The sequence below is a fragment of the Vicugna pacos genome, chromosome 2, assembly GCF_048564905.1.
Source record: "Vicugna pacos chromosome 2, VicPac4, whole genome shotgun sequence".
NCBI classification, from domain to species: domain Eukaryota; kingdom Metazoa; phylum Chordata; class Mammalia; order Artiodactyla; family Camelidae; genus Vicugna; species Vicugna pacos.
Window position 1 is genome coordinate 122,670,697 of NC_132988.1, and position 24,325 is coordinate 122,695,021.

A 24,325-nucleotide genomic window follows, 5' to 3' on the forward strand; every position below is an offset into this window, starting at 1 on the left:
GAAAACACGCCCTTGAAGTCTGACAAGGCCCTGCTTGAATCCTGCTACAGCATTTACTAGCCACTAAACGGACCAATTCCTTAACCCCTCTGAGAATGCTTCCCAATCTGCAAAACGGGGCTGCCACCGCCCACCTGGGAGTCATGGATATGAATGCAAAATACAAGTAGGGCGGCCGACTGATACCTGACACTGGGCCTGGCTAGTTTCCCTCCACTGCCCTTCTATCCCTTTAAACTTGCACTGTTCCCCCGGTAAGGATCAAGCCCCCGGAACAGACTGCCCGTATCTTCTGTGTATCCCCAGATACATGCCTTACACTTAGGAGGCCAGAAAAACTGCCTCCTCCCCAGTCACTATCAATGTCCTTAAGATTCTGGGTATTTTTTATCTCTCATTTTCAGGGAGACTATTCCAGAACTTTCCAAGCACCATTCTCCAGGTTGGCTCCCCTGCCAGCGCCCATCCCTTCTCACCTCAGATGCTCTGTATGATTGCCTTCTGTTCATGGGAAAACGAGTTCGATAGGATGGGGACTCCCAAGGACTACCCCCTCCCAGACAGGTGAGTGTGACTATCTTCTCCCCACTCCAACTCCAGCTTCTAAGAAGTCTACCCTCCCAGACCCTGCAGCCTCTTTATCTTCCCAAGACACACATGTGGCCACGACCCTTCCTTCAGATTTCTTCCTGGCTGGCCCTGCCCACAGCCCAGCCCCTTAAAGATAAATGGCATTGCTCTGAAAATCCCAAATGCCGCTGACTGACACACTAAAGCTGCATGGTCTGGGCTTTCCTCCAACACAGGCACAGCCATGCCCCCCCTCAGCCTAAGTCTGCACCTCTCGAGATGATCTAATTCACATGCAAGTCTGTGAACACGACTCCCAACGTGTATCTCTAGTCCGGCTCCTTCACCTGAGCCCCAGTCTCATAGACACGAGTGCCTATTTGAAGTCCTAACTTGAATGAGAAATGGCATCTTAATAATGCCAAATGTCCACCATTTACTCTGGAATTCAATTCCTGACAGGTAACTCCCAGGCTCCCCATTTTAGTAACAGCCCCAGCACCCACCTATGTGTTTGAGGTCACATTCAAGTTCCCCTGTTCCCTCCCCCCAGCCCTGCCCTGGAATCAGTCCTATTATTTCCGTCACTAAGCCCATCTCAAGTCTGGTTCTGCAGGGACCATGGCCGGAAACCCACAAGCTCACAGCATGGTGCAGTGAGTCACAGTCCTCTGAAGGGTGCTCCCTGGAGGGGGAGGCATCTCCTGGCACGGTTCACCTCAGAAGGCACTAGATTCTCACAATGGAGGCCCAGGAGAAGGGACTCAAGGTTCTCCCGTGGTCTGAGCTTTGAAGGGCCCAAGGTCTAGGGAAGCTCCTAATTAGCAGACACACTTGCCAGTGATCAGATGAGGATGGAGGATCCCAGGAAAGGCTGTTCTCAATCCGACCCCTGGGCTCTCGGGAGCCACGGGAAAGGCCTGTGTCCAGGGAACAGCCCAGCCATCACAGATCCCAGCCTGCATTTGCCAACCCAGACAGCCTGGACTCCATCTACTTGCGACACTTACATCTATTCTGTTCCCCACACAGAATGTGATGGACTCATTCAGATATTCTGACCTGTCTCAAGCGAGACAAATTCAGTGAAAAATGAAGTGTCCACATTTGGACCAGAGCATGAAAGGGGAAACAAGGCCTCATGGACAGCATGATGGTGGTGGCGAAACCCTTCCCCCAGGTGAGATGAACCAGGGTAGGAGTGAGAATCCAATGTCCTAGGTCTACAGAAGCATCTTCCTTCACGGCTGACTGGGGTGTTGGAGACTCATTTCCGCAAACTAACAACAAGGCCGACAGTGGTGGACGTCAGCTGCAACAGACACGGAGTAAGCTATTTACTGTCAACATGGGTTAAAAGTAAAGGCCGGGGCAGGGAGTCCTGCACGGCTGCTGAGGCAAACCACAGACCCGGCTCTGAATGCCCACTGGCTGAAGCAGAGAGGAAGCTACGGTCCCCTTTAGCAGTCCCTGTGTCCACCAGATCCAGGTGAGCCAGCTACTTAGGAGAAGGCCATGTAGTCCTGATACTCAGAAGAACCAGCCTCGGAAAGGGAAAAAAATAGTGGCATGGATTTTAGACCTAATTCTGCCCCTTTATAAAGGCAAAGTAAAGTAAATGGCACGGGGAGTTGAATGCAAAAAAGAAAAATTATATAACAAAATGATGACTGCTTCCACCAACAGCGTCCCCTGCAGCTGTTCACCCCCGAGCCGGCCACTTCCTCACCAGTGACCGCCGGCCAGGAAGCGCCGTCACGCACGTCACACAGCGACAGCCAGGAACCGCGTGCCGAGCAGGTTTGTGTAAAAGCAGGAATTGAGCAAGATCCTGCAGAATTTGACTTTACAAGTTTAAATACTCCATGAAAAGAATCCCTCAGCAATCGCCTAAATCAATTCGCATCTCACTTCTTCAAAACACTCAAAGAAATTTAATAAGGGTGATTTTGTCACCAAATATAAGGAAGACCAAACAGGTTTCTCAAAGCAAGGATTTTAACAGGTATCAAACTCCAGTGGGTGATAGGCTAACAAAGCAAAAATTCCAAAAAACTAGAAAATAAAACGATGACTAGGATAATACACGGATCAAGGCAGCCATAAAGTTTTTGCTTTTTAAAGAGATGGAGACAGTACGGAGGGCAATCTGGCTATTTCCAATGCAGGGTTTGAACAGCCCACATTTTCAGACGCAACAACATGCTCACTGGGCAGTACAAGAGAAAAAGGAATAAAGAAAAAGGAAAAGAGGAACAAGAGAAAATTAGAAACACACAAAAACAAAAATGATTTTTACAGCATGTACAAGAATTTATGTGAGTGTGATGAGGACAGGGACGCGGGGACGGTGAGACCACCCTCACCTCCTGATCCAGGAAAGGCAGGGGCCTGAGGGTAGTGGCGCTGCCGGGGGAACCGAACGTGGTCAGCACCCCTAACCAAAACTCCACCTACACGCGTCTAGGCAGCTTTTGAGCTACAAATTGTGGTCGCATTTCAGGCTGGACAGTTTTACTCACTTCCACCAAGAGAAACAAGAGAGAATTAGGCTCTGCTTCTGCACCAAAGCATTGTTTAAAAAATTAATGACTGTGGAATAGTAAAAGCAACAATGGAGTAAAAGTGACTGGAGGAGAATGTGCTTGACCCGAGCTCACAGACCGCTTTATCTCACTGACTTTAAGAAGCTGTCTGAGCTCTTATGGAACCAGAACAGACAGACCCACAAGAAGGGAGGTTTAATGCGCTGCTGCATTTGATGCCGAGAGCCATGCCTCGTACACGAGGTTCTCGGTAAACAGTGTTGACAATGTCAACCACTATGGGCTAAACACACATCCAGCTACTCTGCCAAATCCCAAGGGCAGACTTCAAAAAGCAAAAAAGCTGGCATTCTCTGGTGGGTCTGCAGATTCACAGCCAAGCAGTTGCTGAGCAAAAATGTCACCAGTGCCTCCTATGACAAAAGAAGAGGCACTGGCCTGGGGGCTGGGGCAGGGCTCCAGGCTTCCACTGCTCATCCACCAGCCTGTCCATGGGGAGAAGGTGGTCGCTGCTTACTTTGTACCGTTGCACCTACCTTGACTGATGCCTGGGGCCTCAGCAGGTGGTGACATGTGAGGTTAACGGAGCCAGCCTCGGTGTAGCACAGTGCTGACAGCTATGCCGTCAGCAATGCCCAGGCTCTTAAACTTGCCAGCTTATTTCCAAGAAGCAGAAGGGGAGTGCGGGCGTGTAGATCACAGGGCCCTGTGAGGACAAGTACAGATCATGGCCACGACATGCCTCTCCCCTTCCTTAAGCCATAGATGGATGTCCGGGAGGAACAGAAAATTCATCCAGAGCCCGCTAGTTGGGCTCTCGCAGATGGGACTCTGGTACCCTGTGCCTCTCACTCACAGGCCTGGTCTGGAAATTCTTTTTTTCAATTCTCTAGCATCTTCTCCTCCAACTTACCAACAACCAGAAAGTAGGATCTGATCTTAGGTAAGTTCAAGAATCACAGAGCACCGCTTTCACAGCGGGCCCGGCAGCACGTGCCAGGTCCTCCGACCGTCACCTGTGGGACCACCATGAGCGCCTCCAAACTTAAGGCCCGAGGCCGTAGGCCGGGGGGACACAGCTTCCCTCACTCTCCCCAGCAAAGGGGGACCACCTCTCGACAAAGGCATCTCACCCTATTCTGCCCGAGGGACAGCACGAAAGATACACGGGGAAACAGAGCAGAAGGTGCAGGGTAGGCAGCCCAGAAGAGCTCGTCTACACTTCCGAGGCAAAGTGGGGCCGTTGACTTAATCACAGGGACAAAGTGAGAATGAACATTTCCCTGCTATGTCCCATACACCGTGATACGCCTCTCCCTGTGTAAGGAGTTCATTCGGAAGTCCCTGGCGGTGTTTCTGATGTCCTAAATTGGCATGGTAGCTGTCGGGCAGGAAGAGAGTGCCTGAGCCGAACAGGTGCTGGGCCTGGGAAGCAGGAGACACCGGCTCCAGCTCCAGCTCAACCAGCGCCTTGTTCTGCCTCTCGGGATTCAGCATCTCATCTATAAGCAAAGGGATGAGACTCTCAGGACAGGCTGACCAACAGAAATGAAATGAGAGCCATATAAAGAAAGTTTCCCAGTTGACACATTTAAAACTGTAAACAAAGAAACAAACCAACAAACAAAAAACAAATACTAGAAACTGATTTTAAGAACAGATCTTACTTAATCTACTGTATGTAAAATACTATCCTCTTGACATGTAATCAATACAGGAAGTAACGAGATAGTTTATATACTTTTACTAGACAATCCTCAGCGTCTGATGTGCATTTGAACTACAGCACATCTCAGCTCAGTCCAGCCTCTTCCCCAGTGCTCCTAGCATCAGTGGCTGTAGCTACTTTATTAGACAGCAACTCCAGGGGTCCCACCATGGTCCTGGAGTAAAAGCGGGAGTAAGTGTCCACACTAACCCTAAAAGGATATCTCTGAAACAATGGCAGATTCACTTTGAAATGTCTGTAAACCGGCGGGCTGCACCTCCCTCCCCTCTTGGCTACAAGACAGTCCTCTTCCTTGCTGATCCCTTTCTGGATGGAGGGAAGCAATCCGGCACACACCCAGGGTGGACTGGCCTCCAGGTAAACTTACCTGCTGTCTGTGTCCAGTCCCATGATGTCCTCCTTCTCAAACGGGATGCAATGGAGGGGGATCTTGTCCCCAGACTTCTTGGGGCCCCCATCCAGCCACTTGGACTTGAGCAAGATGAAGAGTGACTCAGTGAAGTCCTCGATCCTCTGCTTCACCACACTGCAGGCCTCGTAGATTGAAGGACACATCGGTGTGTGGCTGCTCGGCTACCTCCCCATGCAGCACAAAGACAAAGAGCTGAGAGTCATTAAGCTTGGTGCCATACAGCTCCTCTGCACGTGGAGCTTCTCGAAGGCATTGGCAGAGAGACAGTCAGTAATGGTGACAATGCCCACGACCTTGCGGTGGGTCTGGAAGACGCTCCACCCATTCCTGGGCAAATAGTGGTGCCTGTAGTGGATACAGAGTGTCCACTGGGAGCCGCATGGGCTGATATGGCTCACCAAGGTGAGCAGCTCATAGATGCAAAAGAAATTCTCCTCTGAGATGATCCCCACGGGTTGGACCACAATGGGAAGAGTCTGGTGGTCCTCAGCACACTGCACGTAGTCACGGATGCTCATGTTGCAGGCCCTGCTGAGAGGAGAGAGAAGATCGAGGTACATACTATGCTCTGTGCTGCGGGCCCATCTGGGTTGTGGTGACCTGGTGTGTACCAGCCAGAAGGCAAGGGAAGCCAAAGCAAATCCAGGGGTATAGTTTGTCCTCAGAGTCTGCCCATGGCTACTGTAGCTCAGATCACATTACCCAGCTTTTGGTCTCGGCTTCCTGCCCCTGCAGAGAAGGGTCATTTCTTATTTTCTTCTTCCAAGCACCTAGCAAGGCCCTGATGCAAAGTCACTGCTCAAAAATGCTGAATAAAGAAATGAACAAAGAAAATACTTTCCCCAACCCCCTTCAGCAGAATATAAAGAAAAGGACCACAGTAGGATGAAAAGGTCTGGATTTCTATCCAATTTATTTGAACCCCTAAGCTTCATAATAATGGATAAGAAAACTTGCCTTGGGGAGGAGGGTACAGTTCAGTGGTAGAGCACACGCTTAGCATGTACGAGGTCCTGGGTTCAAATCCAGTAACTCATTTTAAAGTATGAAACAAATAAATACACCTAATTACCGTCCCGAAAAAATATTTTTTAATTCAAAAGTCAAAAAACACCTTACAATTGACACAACATTGTAAACATGACTCTACTTCAATTAAAAAAAAAATCCTTGCCTTACAAGAATATATCTGGATTATGGAAGTTTGCAAATGTAAAATGCCTAGGGTACCACCTGCATAAAAAGAGGTGACTGTACAAATTTACTATTCCTCATTTATGAGCTATACTTCCTTTGGGGGGGTTATAACCTCTCAGAGCTAATTTTCTCAGATTAAAAAAAATAAACATTACCTGATTCTAAGTACTGCTGAAGAATCAGATAAACCTATGAAAGCATCTGACCCACAGAGTTTACTCAATAAATGTTTGTTGAATGAATGAAAAAACAAGCAAAGTGAATGCTGCTCCCTGCCACAGACCATCATAAGGTTACTGCCTGGAAATGCCAAGCCCACGTTCCACCCGACTCTACACTAATCACATGGGTGACCTGGGCAGGCCTGTGTGCTTGTCTTAACACCAGTTTATTCATAAATAGAAATGAGGGCAATAACACAAACCTCAAATTGTTAGTGAGTCAGTAATGAATTGTACCCCAACATTGCAAGATGGAACCATTAAGGAAAACTGGGCAAAGGGTTCATATGCCCTCTCCATATAATCTCTTACTACAACATGGGAATCTACATTACATCTCAAAATAAAAAGCCTAATTTTTTAAAGTGGTTATTGAGGTTACATGAGCTCACTGTCTCAAATAAGGAACACACAGTACAAATAGGACAATGCCCAGCCCATGAGATACACTCAGTTAACATTCCCACTGAACCCACTGGTACCTCCAACTTCAGAGCAAGAGGATGGGTCCTCGTGGCAACAGGCCACAGCACCTGAAGCTAACAAAGCTAATGGTGCCCACTTCAAAGGGCCCCGTCACCAACCTTGTTTTAATTTTCTATTTGTAATTTTTTTCTATTTATTAAATAGAAATTCCCAATTGCATAGCCTTCACCTGACCAGACATCATGATGGCAGCCCGTCAAGACCTGACCACAGAGATTATGATGGCAGCCCTTCTTGTTGAAACAATAAAATGAAAAGCCATTTCCAGAAGACCTCTGTGTAAATCTACTAGGGAACTTCATCCTGGACTGAGGAAGAGGACTGGGGAGGAGGGGGTAATCTGGGGCACAGACAACTATGGGTCACCTGTCCCACGATGGACTTTAGACTCACCCTCACCCTCCAGGAACTTCAAAATACACACAGACAGAGTACTATGGACAAGATTTTTTTTTTAAACAAATCCCTGAATTCCTAGCAGGTCTTGTTTCTACCGAGACACAAATGTCTTATATGTATAATGTTTCACAAAAGCCTTAAAATATTATCACCCCAACTTGACACATCAAGAAACCGAGGTAGAGAAGTTTATCACATTGTACAAGATTAGAGAGAGGCCACGTCAGTCACCATATTTAAATCCAAGCCCCTGCTCCAGTGCTCACACTAGAAAGTGTGACTTACTGCCCCTTTCCTGCCCTCTCCCTGCAATAAATCTCTGAAGAGTCTTTTCTGTGTCATCTGGAATCACAATCACATCAATTTTCCACAAAGGGCTATGTCACTCCTTGGAGGACTTATCAAAATCTTAAGTGTTGGGTTGAGAGGAGAGATTTGCATTCTCTGTTTCTCAAAGGAAACATGGCTTTAAAAGAAACTGAAAAGCACTTATCTAGTCTAAGCCCTCATTGTGCAGAGAAAGAAACGGAGGCTCAGAAGAGATGAGGAAAGGGCCTTATTAACAAATATTGCCTCAGCACAGCACCAAGCCAGCCCTGGGCACTTGTGGGGGAGGATCTGAAAGGCCCAGGAGAATGAGTGTTAGAAAACAGAAAGAGAAGAAGCATACAAGTCCCCGTCTCTACACCACCATACCATGAAGTTCCACCAAATTACCCAGTATGGGTGCAGCCAATATTAAGGTGGGCTAAACAGGTTATAGAAACCTGGAATTCTCAACCATAGTGGAAATTCCAACATTTACTGTGCTTTTTTCCCAATTCAAGCATCAATTCAGTTGGCACTCTGTACCAGGGACTACACGAAGCCTGGAGTTCTCCCAAATACAGATCTCTATTACCACGTGTGCAAACCACATAAAGGCCACCAGAAGAAAAGCACCCACAATAAGATGGAATTACTGAAACTGAAAGCAGCCAAAGAGCATATATTACTAGGAAAAACGGTGCTCCTAGAAATGGACTCATGGTCATAGAAAGCAAACTGTGGTTAGCAGGCAGGAAAGGGGGGATTAACAGATACAAATTAGTTAATATAAAATAAATGACAAGGACCTGCTATATAACACAGGGAACTATATTAAATTTCTTGTAATGAGTTGTGCTAAAAACAATCTAAAACATATTTATATACATATGCATATGTTTATAACTGAATCTCTGATGTACACCTGAAACTAACATTGTAAATTGACTACACTTAAATAAAAATTAATTTTAGAACATAAGTAAAAATAAAAGCAATGCCATTAAGAAAAAATAAAAGAACTCTCTAATCCCCTAAGCTGTAGGTGGTGAATTCTGGTTGCAAGCACCAAGTCCACTGGATCACTCCAGCACTGGCTGTCACTCTTTCTGAACATCAGAGAGTCACTTGATTCACTGAGGTTAATTTTCTCTTCTGTGAAAGGCTACAGTTGCAACTAACGATGTATAGAATCTCATCAATCACAAGCCCAACAAGTAGTGAGGACTTCCATGGGCCAGGCTCTGGACAGATGAAAAGATAGGGTCACAGATATATTCATGAGTAGAAGAAGTTTATGCCATAAAGACATTAATTCTTCCTGTATTGATAGACAGATTCAATGCAATTCTGATTAGAATTCCTACCAGATTTTTCTTGGAATGTAACAAGTTAATTTATGGTCAGGAATAGCCAAGAAACTTCTTTAGAACCACCACTGGGGAGGGGTGGATAGGTCATTCAATTCCACTGCTCTTTCTGAAGTGATGAAAACGTTCTGGAATAATAATGGTTGCACAACTGTGAATATGCTAAAAGCTGCTGAATTGTACCATTTAAATGGATGGACTTCATGGTGTGTGAACTATATCACAATAACGCTGTTATATGAAAAAACATTTCTCGACAATTATTTTTCTGTTTATACCACTAGTCTTTCCCACAATTTAAGAAAAACAAAAAACCAAAACTAACCAAACTGTGCCAGGAGCTCTTTAGGAATCCAGTGTCCCTGGGTCTCCAAGGCCTCTGGTGGTGCTGTTCCTGTTAACACACACTAGCTGGGCTGGACTAGTTAGGGATTGTAACTATCTTTTTAAAATCGATGGTCACACGTTTCACCCTGGGAGAGGGAAGGAAGGAGGATGTCACAGACTCATGCCTTCAGCTCATTTTTAACTGAACAAAGCCCTGCTTTCAACACTGTAATCCCTCTCACTATAAAAACACGTGACATCAACAAGCACCACCATCATAACACCTGAAAGTGTTCAAGGTACTTACCTGTGGCAGAAATACAAAGGGAGGAGACAGAAGCTCCCTCAGCACTGGCACTCCTTTTTCCCGACTCCACCAGGAGAAGCTGGGCGTTATAGCCTGAGGCTCTCAGCCCAGGGAGCAGTGCCCAAGCCACTGAGCTGGTCCTCAGGGAGCGGGAAATGGAGAGCAGGGCAGCCCCGGGGTCGCGGGGCAGGGAAAGCGGGGGGTGGTGGGACGCGGGCTGCATCCCCGCTCGGAGGCCAGCCCCAGCCCCAGCCACCAGGCCCGTCCGGGTCCGCAGACCCCGCCCGCCCGGGACACAGCCCGCCCAGGGGCGGGGACGGGCCGGCGGCCAAGGAGAGGCAGCCCTGGAGGAGAGGACTCGCGGACGGGAGAGGGGGAGGGGACGCCAGCAGCGAACTGAGGGCAGCCCGGCTGGGTGAGAGGCGGCAGGGTCACACCTGGCCCTGGACAGCTGTGGCCGGGGCGCCGGGGCAGGTGGCGCCCTGGGGGCCTGGCCCGAGCAATTCAGCTGAACAGACGCTGACTGGGGCCCTGGGGGGCTGCGACAGGCGGACCGCCCTCCCGCAGCCTCCTGACCCCTTTCCTGGGAGCACCCCTCCTTGCACTTCCACAGCCAGAGGCCCCGGCCCCAGGCAGGAGCCAAAGGCCTACCGGGCAACAGAGCCAAGAAGCCTTTGGGCCGATCCCAGGCTCGGAGATAGAGCTTCCAACGGGCGGACCAGCTGGCACTGACTGCACATGCGCAGGAGGGCCAGCGATCCTCTCTGGGTCCTGGGAGAGAAGGTGGGACAGCGAGGGAGGGAGAAGATGGGAGCTGGTGGAGAGGAGGGGAAATGTGGAGGGAGACAGATGGACAGGAGGAGCAGAGAGAAGGGGGGGATCTGGAGAGGGGAGGGTCGTAGCGGAGTTGGAGAGAAAAAGCTTTACCTCTGGGGCACCCCAAAGGAGGCAGCAGACCTGCCTTTGTACCCTTCTGTAACCCTTCAAGGCCCGCAGCTCAAGTTTTGCCTCCCTGATCCAGCCCTCCATCCGATGCTTCTGCAGAAACCCTACGGGGATCACACCCATTGCCCCCACAAGAAGCTGGGTTTTCTGTTGCTCTGACAACCAAGCACCCGCAGGTGTTGTCACTCAGAACTACCTTGGGAAGAGTACATATTCCCCTTTTACACGCTGGGAAACAGGCAGGCAGGATCTCTGCCTTAGCTCCACTGTCCCAGGTGTTGGGCTGGCGGGGAGCGGGAGGTACAAGATCAGAGCCCCAGACAGAGCAGACTGCCTGAGTGTTGGTGCAGAGTCCCCATCCCTCCTGGGTAAACCACACCCCACCCTAGTGGAAACATCAAGGGCTCACAGTAGTTCCCTGGGTGTGGGAGAGCTGTCCTCATGTGAAGGAAAAGTCCAGCTGGGCTAACAAGCTAAGTCACAAATTTAAGTGTGATAAGTGTCGGTTTACTGATCTAAATTCTGCTCGGCTATCTCGTAAATCTGAAGTTTAGTGTCAGTTTATTGGGCTAACAACCTAACTTGTAAATCCAAGCTCAACAAGTGTCAGGAACGTGATCTATTACAAATAGATAAGCTCCAGTGTACTGATTCCTTGCTTTTTGTTCTTTGAGCCTTATTGGCTAATCCCCCCTTACTTGTAATTAAGCCTTTAAAACCTCATGTGCATGTCTTGGAGGTGCTCAGAACTTCGGAGCAGAAGCCCCTCTGAGCCCGCCGGCATAATAATTCTGAGTACTCCAACACTCCTATTGGTGCTTGTTTCTTGGCTGGCCTGTTTCCATAACACTCAGCTCCAGTGCCCAGCTTTCTAGGTAGATAGGAGTGTTACCAATTCCAAATTCATTCTCCTCAGTGCAGGACAGGCCAATAAGTTGGGAGACCAGATGTCGGGGCATGGAATAACAAGTTTCTGTAGACCTAGATGGCAAACTAATGTCCTGGAAAACCATCTCCCGAAGTCACAATTCAGGCTTCTTTCCTACGTGCTTGGTTGTTGCAAACTTCTTAGTGTAGGAATTCCTTCTTGTTAGAATCCTTTGTTTTTGCAGCTATCTGCCTGGGTCAGATCCCTGTAAACCTCCAACAAAACAAACGTTATTTTCTATTCTGCAGTTTTTTATCTTTTAATGAATGAAAAAGTGTTATATATACTTAAACGTCAGAGACTTCAGAATAGGCTCTCCTGTAAATTTCATGCTCTAGGCAACATTGTTTTACAAGCAAGATGAAGCCTAGGAGACAGAGCATAGGGTTAAAGTCAAAGGAACAGATCTAATATGGAGTCAGATTTGTTCTGTTCTATTACCTGGGCAGAAGCCACTTGAGGATTTAAATCCCTTTAAGTTAAAAATAACTAAAACTTTAAAGGAATTTACATACATAGGTGGGAATGTGCAAAGCATATCTGGAAAAGCACCCAAAGGATAGTAATCAGTGGCGTTTCCAGAGACGGCTGAGAGAACAGAGGATGAGGGAAAACTTCTTTCACTTGTGTATTTTTGTGCTCTGAGTTATTTTTAACCATTTGCTTGTATTTCTTTTTCAGTTAAAAAAAGTGTAATGGAGCAAAGGAGTAACTACCTTAGCAAATACAAGAGCCATGGAATCACAGAGTCATCACTTTTGATTTAAGTCAGAAAGCAATTATTGACTCTCTCCAATGTGCTCAGTCCTGTTTTAAGACTTCTTTTATTATTATTATTATTACTATTATTATTACTATTACTATTATTACTATTATTTTATGAAATAATAACATGGTATACCTCACCCCTACCCATGGCTAGTGGAAAACCAACTGAGTTTTTATTGAGTTGTTTTCCAAGGAGTAGAGATGAGGTATAAACAGAACACATCTTCAAGGCAAAACAGGCAGAGTGCTTTTCCAGCAGGCCAGAGAGCTATGAAGGGTTTTCAACAGAGGCGCCCAGAACCTGAGAGAGAAAGCCTCCAGGACACTACAAAAAGCTGCCCAAACTGCCTTCTCCATGGCACTAATGAAATAGGAAAGAACAAATCTGATTCCATATTTGATCTGTTCCTTTGACTTTAACAAAGCCAAGTTAATATGCTCCGGTCTTTTCATGGGTTATGATGTCACAGAGGAGATGGACAGGTCAACAAGGAACCACTCTGCCGTGATCACGGAGCCGGAGAAAGGGATGGGCAGCAAAATGTATGATGCAGCCTCAACTGTGCCCGTGCTTCTAGGCAGGTATCCAAAGTTGCCTCGACAAGGTGTCAAACACTTATGCCCACGTCCTCATCAACAGGCATGTATTAAAGAGAAATGGAAACATATAAAAGGCCAATACCCTTGCTGGGTACACCATCCAAAGAGCAAAGTCACAGTTTGACAACTGGCCATCTCGGTTCCCTGAGATTCATTCTTGGAGAACCTTAAAAACCAATCCTCTGTCCTCAAGAAGTGCTGCATATTTGTCCTATCTTTGGCTCAGGGATGTAGCACGTTCAAGTGAACTTTAATGTCTGCACAGATTTGACTGTCTTTCTCCAGGTTCATTTGTCCATTCCAAAGAGGCCTGAGCTAAGTCCATCCTCCGTAAAATCTATTCCCTCCAGTGACAGCTCATTGAGCCTGCAATTAAAAGCCAAGTGAACAAGACTGTCCTCAGCTAAAAAGTTCACCCACCCTTCACTGCTTTCTTAAACACCTCTCCTGGCTAATTGCAACAGACTAACACCTCCCTCCACCAAGCTACCCAACTATGTCATTTTGTCTCCCCAAAGAGAAAGTAAGGTCCATAAAAGAGGAGACAACTACATAGTCACCTCTGAAGTCTTAGCATATAGTAATGTGAATAAATAGAACTATGATTATTGCTACTTTCCTTTAAAACTTTCTGGTTATTTGAATGAGACCTTGGAAGAGAGGTGTTTGCTGTCCAGTATCTTGATCCACAAGACTCTGGAGGCATTTTTCGGAATGGCTGTTCACTGATTCATTCAAAACACAACTTATCAATCAAGGAGTAGCTGTGGTTTTCTGCCAGGAGTTTGTGGTCACTCTCATGCCAGAACAGTTTTAAACTATATCCTTACTTTGGATTTGTTATTTTTCCCCTCTTCCAACAAAAATGACTTTCGTTACTTTCTTGCCTTGAGGAATTTTTTTTCCTATTTCACCCTTTAGTAAACCAAGATACTCGGGATGGGCTTGGCCCATAATATGATAACCCATCTAACTCCTTGTGTGAGAGGCCTGGGGCTCAACTCCTGCCCTCCTGCCAAGGCAACTGAAAATCAGTTCAGGAGCCAACCAGCACCCCAGGGTTTCTAAGGCTCGTGTATCTCCCAGAATCCCTGCTTTCTCGTTTGTCTTGGCTTCTGAGAATTTCCCCTCACTTTCTTGACAATTTGTTGTGCAGCTTGAAAGATGAGGAAGGAAGGTTTTATTTCTTAATCAGCATTTTAAGGAACTTGTGTAATGAAGGTTTTCACGAGTTTCTAGAACCCTCCATTGCCAAGACAGAAAACACACTAGACATTTTTGAAATTTAGCTCTCATGTGCATTTTTTCTTTGCTTTTGTTTTCTTAGCTGTTAAGAGAATTTTTAAATTAAAAAAAAAATAAGGCCCCAAATAGGATAGAACATTGAAGGGGCAAACAAAATTAAAGGGCAAAGACAGAAAAATGATAACTAGTCTACAAAGTTAATATAATACATACACTATCAGATCAGCAATTCTCAGTAAGAGCTAATTGAAACATGACCATGAGGAAAAATTTCTCTCCTGTCAGGATATGGCCAACAGAAAATACAATTAAACCAACAAACTAATATCCTAAGTCTGGCGAGGTACAGAAGGCTACCAGCTAAATGTGCCTTCTTCTGGAAAAGAGGGAGACTCACCAGCTCATTTCTCTGGAGCCTGAGCCCACGGGAGGACGGTGAAGTGAGCTCTGTAAGTACCCAATTAGCCAAGTGAGTGATGAATAAATAGACGTGAGCTTTGATGACAGAGATGATACTACTATTCATTTGTCCTGTAAAGTATGACTTCACATTCAGTGATCAATACTTCGGCGTCCTCAGGGGTTGAGATTATAGGAAAATGCACAGCGTGGGCCCAGACATCCTCTTTCAGCTCGTGACACTGCACTTAGATGTCTCAAGGGCCCCTACAACTCCACCTGCAAAGAGCTGACTTCACGGTGCTCCTCCCATTGCCGTCTTGCCCAGGGCACATGGTCGGGTGGTAAGGTCTCCCTGCCTCTCCCAACTCAGGCACATCACTCACAGATGTGAATGGACCCCTCCTTCAGGGCCCAGATATCCTCAGTCACCGAGTCCCACCACCCTCAACTGACCTACCAGATACTCACTGGCACTCACTCAGCACGGACTCTGTGCTGAAGACCATGCTGCACACTGTGAACACGTTATTTCACTGGATCTCCATAATAGTCCTGGGAATTAGGTACATCACTGTTTCAATTGATAAGATAAATTGTTTCACTTCCTTGAGTGCATATCCAAAGTGACACGGCTACTGAGCCACAAGCCTGGGACTGAAAACCACTTGAAAATTGAACACTGCTTCACCTCGCAGCCACCCTACTCTGACTCATCACGTCACCTCCTGCCAAGCCTTCTAAATGTTTCCAAGCACACTACAAGACAAAAGTGAACTACGAGAGCACCCCACTCCCCTACTTAAAATCTGTCAATGACGGTCCACTGCCCGTAGGAGAAAGCCCCACCGGGCCTGAGCACAACCCAACGGCCCGGCATCCACGTTCCCTGCGCGGCCACGCTACCTCACCCACCATGCAGCTCTACACGTGCCGTGTCCAGGACAGGGATGCTAACTCCACACAACCCAGGGCTTGTCTCACACGAACAATGATCACCTTCTTCAGTGGTCATCTTCTTCATTGCTGACTCTCAGAAAAATGTTTTCTCAGGCTGAATCAAAATCTTTTCCCTTACAACTTCCCATCATTGATAATGAGCTCCCCACAAAAGAGAGAAGGCCTAATTCTCAGTCTCCTTTTCTGTAAAGTGAGAATAACAAGGAAATATGTGAGGTTTTAAGAGAAATAATATTCATGTGAGGCTGAGGGACAATTCCATTATACAGTAAGCACTCAATATGTGCTTACTTAACATTAGTAAGAATATATTGCATTCCAGCTACCTTCAATCAATGTTTTATGACTTTGTCCAACTGACTGCTGACAAACTGTTGGACGAACCCCTTTGAGCAGATCAGCACAAGCATACTGGGGGAGGTAAGCGCTGACTCCAGTTACAGCTGCAGCCACCCAGCACTGCGGGGCGTGGGCAGTTTGCTCAAACTCTTACATGTTGCTTGAGCATTTAGTTGTCATTATTGAATAAAGACAGGTGTTCTTTTGTCAAACTCCTGAAACATAAATCTTCAGAGATTGATGCAAATTAACTTTCATGTACAACACTCTCACTAGAAATTATTTGAAAATTATAGTCTTAGCTCCTCTGCACATCAAAAGGGCATGTTCTTAATGTATCTGACTAAATACACCTTAAAGGGTTGTTTAAAAGAAATTAAGAAGAAGCCATCCTGAATAAGCTCTCATTATCATCTGTACAAAGCCCCACCCAAGGGTCTCATTTCTCACTTCCACATAGGTGTTCAGGTAGCTTAACTTGGGTCTTGGTTTCTTATAACACGGTGCGGGGAATAGTTGTGGATAGATTTATGTAGCAAGTATATACTTAGGGTATTTGCTGTGAAGGAATTCTAGAAATAAGAAAATTGATATATTGTCTCACCCATAAGAAACTCAGCCTTTCCATTTACAACAGCATTAAAAATAAAATGAGGGATACATTTAACAAAAATTTACAAGATTTGTACATTGAACATTTGAAGTATCACCAAAATAAATTTTAAAAGATCTACATATATGGAAGACATCCCATTTTCATGGAATGATAGACAATATTATTAAAAATGTTAAGACTCCTCAAAGTGATCTACATATTCAGTGGAATCTCTATCAAAATTCCAGCTGACTTCTTGCAAAAATTGAAAAACTGATCCCAAAATTCATATGGAAGTGCAAGGGGCCCATGACAGCCAAAACAACCTTGAAAAAGAAGAGTAAAGTTGGAGGACTCACTTTAAAGGGTACTAAAATGCTATAGTACTAAGTCAGTATGGTACTGGCATAAGTTAGGTTAAATAAATCTGTGAGACACAATAAAAACCCAGGGGGAAAAAAATTTACACTTACAGACTGTTTTCCACAAGGGGGCCAAAAAACCTCCACTGAAAGAATAGTCTATACAACAAATGGTGCAGGGACACCTGGGTATCTGCAGACAAAAGAATCAATCTAGAATCTGAACACCCATATTTTATATAACAAAGAAAAATTAATTCAAAATTAATCACAGACAGAAATGTAAAAATTAAACCTATAAACTTTCTAAAAGAAGATAATATAAATATTTGTGGTCCTATGATAGGCTTTGGTTTCCTAGATACAATACCAAGAGCACAAGTGATAGAAGAAAAAGGCAGATAAACTGGACTTCATCAAAATTAAAACCTTTTTCTTACAAAGGACATCATCAAGAAAGTGAAATTACAGGGGAAATGGGTATCTCAAGTGATAGAGTGCGTGCTTAGCAAGAAAAATAAAATAAATCAATACATCTAATTACCTCCCCTTAAAGAAATTGTTTTAATGTTTAAAAAAATATAGTGAAAGGACAATGTGTAGAATAGAAGAAAAATTTTGCAAAGCATGTAGCTAATAAGAGAGTAGTATCCAGGATATATAACGAATGCTTTCAACTGAACAATACAAGGAAATAGACCCAATTTTTAAATTTACCACGAATTTAAATAGATATACAAATGGCCAATAAGCATATGAAATGATGCTCAGCATCACTAGCGAAATCAAAATCAAAATGAGATCTCATTTTACACTCACTAGGATGGTTATAACCAAAACAAGGACAATAACAAGTGTCATTCAGGAGGCAGAGAAACCTCATTTGCGGCCAGTGGAAAGGGACAATGGTGCAGCTTCTTTACAGAAGTCTGGTATTTCCTCAAAAGCTTAGAGTTATATGACTCAGTAATTCAACTCCTACATATTGAGTCATCCCTCAATATCCTCGGGGGGTTGGATTCAGGAACCCCACACCCTGGATACTATAATCCAAGGATGTTCGAGTCCCTTTACAATCAGCCATCTGGATCCATGTAGTGGAAACTACAGGTATGGCGGGCCAACTGTACAGCCAACAGAATGAAAACATATTATCATAAAAAATTTCACATCAATAATCATAGCAATAACATTCAGAGTAGCCAAAAGTTACTAACAATAACCATCCATCTATGAACGGATAAACAAAATTACCAAGAATAGGCCCACAAAATTTTGGTCATTGAAACTTTGACAAAGGAGGTGAGAACATACAATGGAGTAAAGGCAGCCTCTTCAGCAAATGGTGTAGGGAAAACTGAACAGCTGCATGTAAATCATTGAAGTTAGACTACTCCCTCACAGCATACACAAAAATGAATTCAAAATGTGTTAAAGAATTAAACATGTAGACAAGACACTATAAACCTCTTAGAAGCAACCATAGGCAAAACATCTGACATACATCTCAGCAATGTTTTCCTAGAGCAGTCTACTGAAGCAGTAGAAAAATAATCAAAAATATACAAGTGGGAACTAATAAAACTTACAAACATTTTCACAGCTAAGGAAACAGTAAGCAAAACAAAAAGACAACCAACCTATGGAATGGGAGAAAATATTTGCAATAAATGAAACTGATAGGGGCTTAATTCCCAGAATATGTAAACAGCTTTTACACTTAATAAGAAAGAAAAACAAACAATTCAATTCAACAATGGGCAGAAGTCCTAAAGAAACATTTCTCCAAAGAAGACATACAAATGGCCATTAGGCACATGAAAAAATGTTCAATATCATTATCAGAGAAATGCAAATCAAAACTGCAATCAAGTATCACCTCTCACCAGTCAGAATAGCCATCATTCAGAAGTTCACAGACAATAAATACTGGAGAGGCTGCGGAGAATTGGGAACACTCCTACACTGTGGTGGGAATGCAGTTTGGTGGAGCCATTGTCGAAAACTGTATAGATGTTCCTCTAAAGACAAAAAATTGACCTCCCATATGAACCAGCAATCTCACTCCTGGGCATATATCCAGAAGGAACCCTAATTCAAAAAGACACCTACACCCCAATGTTCACAGCAGCACTGTTTACAATAGCAAGACATGGAAACCACCTAAATGTCCACTGACAGATGAATGGATAAAGAGGTTGTAGCATATTTGTCCAATAGACTACTATTCAGCCATAAAATAATAATAAAATAATGCCATTTGAAGCAACATCAATGGACCTGGAGAACGTCATTCTAAGTGAAATAAGCCAGAAAGAGAAAGGAAAGTACTATATTAGATCACTCACATGTGGAATCTAAAAAAAAAAAAAAAAACAAAGACAAAAACAAAAAACAAAGAAACAAAAAGATAAACTTATTTACAGAACAGAAACAGACACAGAGTCATAGAAACCAAACTATGGTTACCAGACGGGAGAGGGTGTGGGAAGGAATAAATTGGGAGTTCAAGATTTGCAGATACTGAGCATGTAAAGAATAAAGAGCAAGTTTATACTGTATAGCACAGGAGAATATACTTAATATCTTATAGTAACTTATGTTTAAAAAGTGTACGAAAATGAATACAGGTATGTTCGTATTTAACTGAAGTGTTCTGCTGTACACAAGAAACTGACACAACATTATAAACTGACTAGACTTCGATGAAAATATTTTTAAATAGACCAAAAACGAAAAAAAGAAAAAGGATATTATCAAACAAAAAGAATAAAGTACTTATTCATGCTACAATATGGATGAACCTTGAAACTTTATGCTAAAATAAGCCAGACACAAAAAGCCAAATAGTGCTCTTTAAGGTGAACTGTATCTAATTCTTTACTGTACTACTCCTGTAAATTTTCCCGAGGTTTGAAATCTATCAATATCGAAACATAATGTATTATACATTAAAAACTTAAAACGCTTCCTCATAGGAGGGCTTTAATTATTAAATGCAGAAACGCATGTAAAGCTCTTGGAACAACACTTTGCACGTCCACACACAATCACTGCTGTCACTGCCACTCAGAGGGTGGTGCCAGCACTGATGAGGGCTGCCTCCACTCGCTTCCCTGCAGACAATAGTGAAGGCCTGAGCTCTGATAGGCAGGGTGAGCGTGAACCTGTGTCTGACAAGCCACGTCCCAGACTCTGCGTTACCCAACTTTCTTTTACAAACTGCAACATGTAATGTAAACACGCTAGAGGGATGTATCTTACAAAACAGGGAATACAGACAATATTTTACAGTAACTATAAATGGAGCATCTATTGTACACCTGAAACTAATATCATATTTTAAACCAGCTATATCTTCATAAAAAATTAAAAATAATTTTAAAATGTTATCACTTTAATATTGAAATCGGTTTTTAAGTAACTACTAAACAGCTTAGAATGTATAAAAGCATTTAAGTGTGCTGTTTGTTTACATATTTATTTCGTTTCAGCCTCCTGCTAAAAGAGAAATTAAACAATTTTTTTAAACACAGCTTAACAACCATAACAACAAAAAGGCAAAGTTGAGAGTGAAGAGAAAATGGAGATTCAATACTTAAATGAAACCAGAGGGAGATAAAGTCATAAAAATGGATTCCACGAAGTCAGGGCATGTGTTAAAGGCCGACTAGAAATTCAGCTGTAAGATTCTTGGCAGCTAAAGCAAAAAGAAAAAGATGATGGGGCGGGTGGTACAGCGTGTGCTTAGTGTGCACGGGGTCCTGGGTTTAAGCCCCAGGGCCTCCACTAACTGATAAATACATCTAATTACCTCCCCCACTAAAAGAGCCCCAAAGAAAAGAAAAAGAGAATTTTCTCTCCCAAAAAACCCTGATATTAAATTTGGATTAAATACTTAAAGAAAGAAAAAAAGAAAAATAGAAAAGATAAGTGACACTGTGAAGGAAAACCCCAGCTGGGCTAACAAGCTAAGTCACAAATCTAAGTGTGATAAGTGTCAGTTTACTGATTTAAGTTTTGCTGGGCTACCTGGTAAACCTGAAGTTTAGTGTCAGTTTACTGGGCTAATATGCTTAATCGTAAATCCAAGTCAACAACTGTCAATAATGTGATCTGTTCCAAATTGATGAGTTTCAGTGTACTGATTCCTTGCTTTTTGCTGTTTGAGCCTTATTGGCTAATAGCTCCATACATGTAATTAACCCTATAAAACCTCATGTGCACGTCATGGAGGTGCTCAGAGCTTCGGAACAGAAGCCCCTCTGAGCCCTCCAGCTTAATAAATCTCAGTATTCCAAACCTCTGAGTGATTCTTATTTCTTGGCTAGCCTGTTGTTTCCATAACAACACAAGCGATAATGCCCTTGACATAAATCTGAGGTGGCTGCTGGCAGGTCCCCATGTATCACGTGGGAAAATCTGAAACATCCTTCTCACCACTCAGAGTCATCATAAGCCCACCCCACCCCTCCCGCTGTTAAATGCAGGAGCACAGGCAGGGCCCAGCCTTTGCTGTCTCTGTGTCATCACAGTGAGACAGGACGGAAGGGGGAAGAGCACAGCCATTCAAGGAAGGCCACAGCAATTAACATCAAAATGGTGGAGGATTCAACCCCCAATAGGCCTTGAGGCTCAGGATGAAGAGATTTAACATCTAGCAGATCTTGAGCTTCAGTAAACACACATTGTAATAGTAACATGGTGAATAACATGCCCCAGGCACCATGGCAGTCCCAAGGCTAGCCACAAAAGTTCACAGAGTGGGAAATGGCCAACTCCCTGGAAATCCCAGCCCCTTGCCCTAAGGCTGGTCCTTCTACCTATTAGCATATGAAACCACCAAGCCCAAGAAAACAAGCAACACAGCGCCACCTCGTGGTCACCACTCTCTCTCCCTCTTCGGAGAAGGCCCACACTCTGTCTGTGGAGTGTGTACCTACTTTTAATCTGAGCGTCAAACCCCCACACCTCGTGACGTTTCTCTTGCATTTCAATGTATCTCTCTGAATAAATCTACCTTTACTCAACACTGGCTTGCTCTTGACTTCTTTACTGCCCGAAGCCAAGGAACAAAATCTGGTGGGACACATCCCAGTGGCTCAACCAAAGCCTGGGATACAGTCCTTCTCATGCCCAATGTTTTTATTCTTACATCAACAGGACTGGGTTGTGAAGGGAGGTCTGAGGCCCCAGCTAAGGGACAGAAGCAGCCTCCAGGTCTCCAATTGGCGGGCAGCCTCTCCCCCAGCAAGGGCTTTGGGGTCTGCCCTGTTCTCTGTGTTTCTCTGGTGTGCTGACTCCCCAGCCAAACAGCATATTCCTAGGCCTGTCCCCACAAAACCCTTCTCTCCAAAATACAAGCACATCATGTCACAATCCTCTTGTTCAACCAGGAAATGTTCAGTCCACTTTTTTCCTTCCCAATAAAGTACCCAACTATCCTCCCTCCCATCACACCACTTCTTTCTTTGTGAGAACTCTGCACTCGCCACACTCCATCCTGAACGCAGGTGCCTTGCTGGCTGTGACCGAGATGTTTCTTTCTCACACAGCCTGGGTCCTTTCACTTTCCCTTGTTATCTTAAAAAAAACTTTCTGAGTCACCCACCCCTCTGATTCTGAACTTCACAAAGTGCTGTGTTTGCAGTCACTATGTGCATACCTCCCAGGTTTTGGCTAGGTTACCTTTGCAAGAAATTCATTAAGGAGCTGCATCAAGAAGTTTAAAGAGGCTATTCTTACATCTGAGCAGAGGAGCCTGCAAAAAAGTTAAATGGCTTTGAAGAGAGAGTTAACCAGGGACAGAGAAATCGCAGGTCCTAGTCAAAAGTGTCATGAGGCAAAATGTTTCTCAAAGGCTCAGAGTGGCTTTTGAACACGGAGTTGGCAAGGAGGAGGTGACAGGCAGTGAGTGGGGTGAGTGATACAGGGTACACTCCCCCAGCTGGGGAAGAATAGGTTTTTTCTTAGTTTTCCAAACAATTTTTACTACCTTTTTCTCTTATTGTCACATACCATTTCCTACGAATTAAGCATATCAATGTCAGTAATTTGGGCCACTTGGGAGAAGCTACACTATGTCATTCACAGGGCTGGGGCATGACAGCCACACCAGTCTAGGTTGAAAGACGAGTGGGGGTATTTCCATGGTATAAATGGGCATGCAGCAAACTTCCCAGCTTCAATGACCTCATCTCAAAGGTGGGGCCAATACAAATACCAAGCAAAGTGCGTGATAATTATGGCCGACACCTGTTTACTAGGTAAGTGCCCGTGACAGCTGCCGCTTAATGGGGAATGAGTACGATCAATGAGGCCCTGTCTACCTGGCCACACGCGCCCTGCCTTCCTGCCTTGGTGCAGCAGCAGAGCTTGTTTAGCTGAGATGAACGCCCCCAGAGCAGCCCCGACGGGAAAACCCCCAGCTCTGCACGGCGAGGCGTGATCCTTTCCTTCTCAGAGCTGATCAGTTTGCTGTCGTCTGTTTTTATGTTGATCCCTTTTGTAACTGCCTCTCCTCCGGAGTTTTTGCTCAAGAAGCACAGGGCCAGGTATATTCGGGGCAGGGAAACAGCCGAGCCCACATCTGGCTCTGGTGCTGAATGGAGAGGTCAGAAGGCCCAGGGGCCCATGCTGAACCGAGGCCCCTGCACCCAAAATTATGGTCTGACTTTGGGCAAATTACACAGTCTTCTTTACCATGAGATTCCTCATCTGTCCATGAAAATAACTGCCCATGGCACACAGAGTTACAAGGATTAAAGGAAATCACCAAATTCACAACCTAGCCAAGGGGCTACTAGTGCATCTTCAACAGACAAATGCTGCCTTTACGGCTCTGACACACACCAAGCGGGCTGGCCGCACAAAGTGTACACTGCTAAGTGCCAGTGTGTTAAGTGCTTCATGTGTGCTATAATACTCTTTAGAACTTACAACAATCCCAGGAAGAAATGAATATTATCATGTCCATTTCACAGATTCTCCAACAGGTTAAGAGAGTTTAAATTCTAGTCCAACGCCCTTTGGTGAAGAAATGGCGATTTTAACCGGAATCTGGGCCCAGACCTTGGCTCCAACTCTCTCCCATCCACCTGACCAATTGCCTATGAAATCCACCTGTCCAATACACAAGTTTGCAGCCGGCCAGCTCTTAAACGCAATGTGTGCCACCGTTTGTCAATGTTGGTTAATTAGCATAAACTGTTCTCAGAAACCACTACAATAAAGAAAGGTGGACTTAAGGAATTCTGCATTGTGTTCTCCTGTAATGTGCAGAAACCCTTCCCTACACCACCAAATCCAAGTGTA

General features: G+C 44.6%; 1 protein-coding gene across 1 annotated transcript in view; it reads right to left on the reverse strand.

Annotated features, from left to right (window-relative positions):
- The window catches only part of LOC140688506 (trafficking protein particle complex subunit 9-like), a 120,705-nt gene that overhangs the window by 49,861 nt on the left and 46,519 nt on the right, over positions 1-24,325 (reverse strand). The window contains exon 3 of the mRNA XM_072948078.1: positions 5,213-5,788. Within this exon, the coding sequence (XP_072804179.1) occupies positions 5,419-5,788 (370 nt within the window). The 3' untranslated portion in view covers positions 5,213-5,418. The remainder of the gene's footprint in view (positions 1-5,212; positions 5,789-24,325) is intronic.